This window comes from Furipterus horrens, unplaced genomic scaffold (assembly GCF_987537825.1).
Source record: "Furipterus horrens unplaced genomic scaffold, mFurHor1.1.pri manual_scaffold_9, whole genome shotgun sequence".
NCBI lineage: Eukaryota > Metazoa > Chordata > Mammalia > Chiroptera > Furipteridae > Furipterus > Furipterus horrens.
In genome coordinates this window covers 53,696,386-53,699,608 of record NW_028327179.1, presented here as the reverse complement: position 1 = coordinate 53,699,608, position 3,223 = coordinate 53,696,386, and the positions used below count along the sequence as shown (strand labels likewise).

At 50.2% G+C, this 3,223-nt stretch overlaps 1 protein-coding gene across 1 annotated transcript; it reads left to right on the top strand.

Moving 5' to 3' along the window:
* Positions 1-913: 913 nt before the first annotated feature.
* CCDC71L (coiled-coil domain containing 71 like) lies at positions 914-2,765 on the top strand. The gene has a single exon (XM_090287335.1). The coding sequence runs from the start codon at positions 1,225-1,227 to the stop codon at positions 1,918-1,920; it is 696 nt and encodes a 231-aa protein (XP_090143461.1). The 5' UTR covers positions 914-1,224; the 3' UTR covers positions 1,921-2,765.
* The last annotated feature ends 458 nt before the right edge of the window (positions 2,766-3,223 follow it).

Below are 3,223 nucleotides of genomic sequence, written 5' to 3'. Positions count from 1 at the left end.
TCACTCAGCAGAGTGCCCACTATCTGAGAGGCTCAGTGCCTGTCAGATACTGAGGGTGAAAAAGACAACTAAAGAATGTCCACTACTCTATAACTGTTCAAAAATCCCCTCCCTTCAAATACAACAGGTAATGTGTTCCTTCAACAGAACTTTTGACTGTCTATGATGATGCATCATTTCCAAATGATAGAGATGATGATGCAAAGGGACATGCTAAAACTAAATGAAAACTGAAGCACAGTCATTTAGAAAGAACTATATATTTTAAAACAAGGACGTTTTCTTTAAGTAGACTTTGTTGTAATTGAGCTTTGATCAACTTGAGCAAATACTATTTAGTTTTATAGGTATAATAAACTTTGTTTTCCCAATAAACAAGAGTATCTCTTAAATCTGAAGATGGTTCCACTGTTTAGGAGATAACCTCACTGACGCCACCCCTGTTGCCTTAATGATTCTGGATTACCAGTGGTTGTTTGAAATGGATTATGGCCAAAAGAGGAAAGGGTTGGATGAAGTTGCCACAAGAGGCCTTTGAGGATTTATAAGAAAATTGTGAAAGGCCTATTCCCTCTTGATTTAAACCTAAGTTTCTTTGTTGTGATACAGGCAAAAGCCTTTGGGCATAGCTCCCTTTGTTATTCAGACTGGTAGACCTCCCAGCTCAGTCTACAGATGCACATCCATTCATTTTGAGAGTGACTCTCCTCAAGGGGAAGCTGATGTCCACCCCTTCCTCTAGACATGGCACCCTTCCTAATACCCATCCAACAGTTGACTAGTTCAAGGGCCACTACCATCATCAACCCCAGCACCATTTCCAGGAACCAGCCTCTACCCCATTAGTCTCCGCCCCTCTTCTGAGAGTACCCAATGGGTGGAGGCGGGGCTTCGGTGGGAGGGGCCTGAGGCAGGCACATTTAAAGAAAGGCAGAGGGCGAAAGGAAACGAGAGAGGAGAAGAAAGAGAAACCAGGGGGCGAGGTGCCGTCCAATGACAAAGCCCAGGGGTGGGTGCCGGCCGCCATCTTGTACCAGGCGGCAGGATCTTCACCCGTGTCCTCCGCCCTCCGAGGGGGAGGGGCGGCAGCAGCGGAGGCGAGAAAAGTAGCGAGAGAGGCGCCGGGCTAAAGAGGTCTGCAGTGGCCGCCGCGGCGGAGCCGGACGCAGGAGGGGACGGCGGCGGCGGAACCCGGAGAGCGCGGGCGGCCCCGAGCGGCTTCCGATGCGGCGCAACGTGAAGAGGCGGCGGCCCGTGGCGGCCCCGGCCTCGGTCTTCCGGGGCGGCGGCTTTAGGGCAGCAGATGGGGCCGGGCTGGAGGCGCTGGAGGAAAAGGTGGTGTATTCGCGTTCGCAACTGTCGCTGGCCGACACCACCAAGGCGCTGGGTGACGCCTTCAAGCTGTTCATGCCCCGCAGCACGGAGTTCATGAGCTCGGACGCGGAGCTCTGGAGCTTCCTCTGCAGCCTGAAGCACCAGTTCTCCCCGCATATCCTCCGCAGCAAGGACGTTTACGGTTACTCCTCTTGCCGGGCCCTGGTCCCTGACCCCCCAGGGAACCCCGCCGTCCGCGGCCAGACACGCAAGCCAGGCCGCCGCGCGGCGGCCAGGAGGAGGCGCCGCGGAGCCCGGGGGGCCGCCGCTCGCAGAAAGAAACCGTCGCTGCCACCGCCGCCTGCTCCCGAGGAGAGTTGCACCGCAGAGCCCGGGGCCCTTGGCCCCTGCTTCGGAGGCCGCACCCTAGAGGAGATCTGGAGGGCGGCCACCCCGACGCTGACCACCTTCCCCACTATTCGCGTCGGCGGCGACGTGTGGGGCGAGCGCAGCCTGGCGGCGGCGCGGCGCCGCGCACGCCAAGTCCTGCGAGTGAACCTGGAACCCGTGGTAAGGCTCCGCCGCTTCCCGGTGCCTCGGGCGTGAAACGCAGCCCCCTGGTCCCCTGACAGAGCTTCCGCCTGGAGGGATGAACAAGTGTCAGTCGAGTGTTTACAGATCCAGCCAGGACTAGGTCCCCTAGTGCACTTTATGGGCGAAGAAGTCACCGGATGGTGTACCCGGTTCTGCGCCCTGGACCGGCGCCGCCGTCTCGGACCGGGGGCAGGTGTGCCCTTTGCTGCCTTCCGGCGCTGGACCCGCAAGAGAGGCCCCTTTTCTTCCTAACCCCAAATTGAGACGTCTCCAGGACTGTAGGGACAGATCCGTTCTCTCCTTTTTGGACTCTACCTCACTGGTCTGGAAGCCCTCCGAAGAAGTCACTATTTTTCCAAAGGAAGTTGGTTTCGTGCTTGTGTAATAAGCCAGAATTCACTTGCTTTTTATACCTCTCCTCCCCGCTATTCCCCCACCCGCTTTTTTCTTTTTGATTGCCAGCCCTCTTTCTGGACGAAAGAACAAACATGTTTTGTGGTGGTGCAGTAGTTTGTGCTCAGGGTATTCTGAATCCCACTCATTTCCTAATATGAACTGGATTCCAGTGCTTTGACCAAGGATGTTTTCTAAGCGGTTCAAGCTTATGACTGTCAATAGTACAAGGATTTTTATGGCTCTGAACTTAATGCGCTGAGTGATTACAAACAAAGAGATGCAAAATACAACTGTTTTAATTCTTTTGAGGTGTTTCTAAATGTTTGATATTGAAATTTAATGTTTATATTTGCTGAGCTCCTAAAGAAAATGGTAGAAACTCATATAAAGTTCTGTTTAGGAAAAGTTGACTTGTTAAACTTTAAAAAATTGAATGAAAATTAAAGTGTATTGAAACCACATGGCTTGTGATTTTTAAAAAAATGTATGCATTATAAAAAACTGGCATTGGCTCAAGAGATCGATGGAATCTAATTAGAAACGATTTGGCTTCTTTGTACTGGTCTAACAAACAAATCCAGGAATATTTCAAGTATAATTTATTTTAAAATGGGAGTCCAATAGGAGAAACGAATGTGTATAAGTTTTGTGATTAAAATGATAAACAGAATACCCATTAGAAGCCTCAGAACTGTAAGTGATCTAGAGGGGTAGGGGCATTTCTTGGTATAAATAGGTGAAATTCCTTTGGGTAAAATAGATTTCTTTTTCTTATTTGTTTTTGTTGTTGGATAACAAGTAATGTCCAGACTAATATCACCAATTCTATAAATATGACAGTTAGTTGACTATTTTGCTCCACCAGTTTCATTTTTTCATCTTATTTCCATTTAAGTTTATGTTTTCAGTTATGGGTCTT

Bases quoted from the DNA above. Each gene is read 5' to 3' on its own strand.
- CCDC71L (XM_090287335.1), top strand. From the start codon at position 1,225: ATGCGGCGCAACGTGAAGAGGCGGCGGCCCGTGGCGGCCCCGGCCTCG.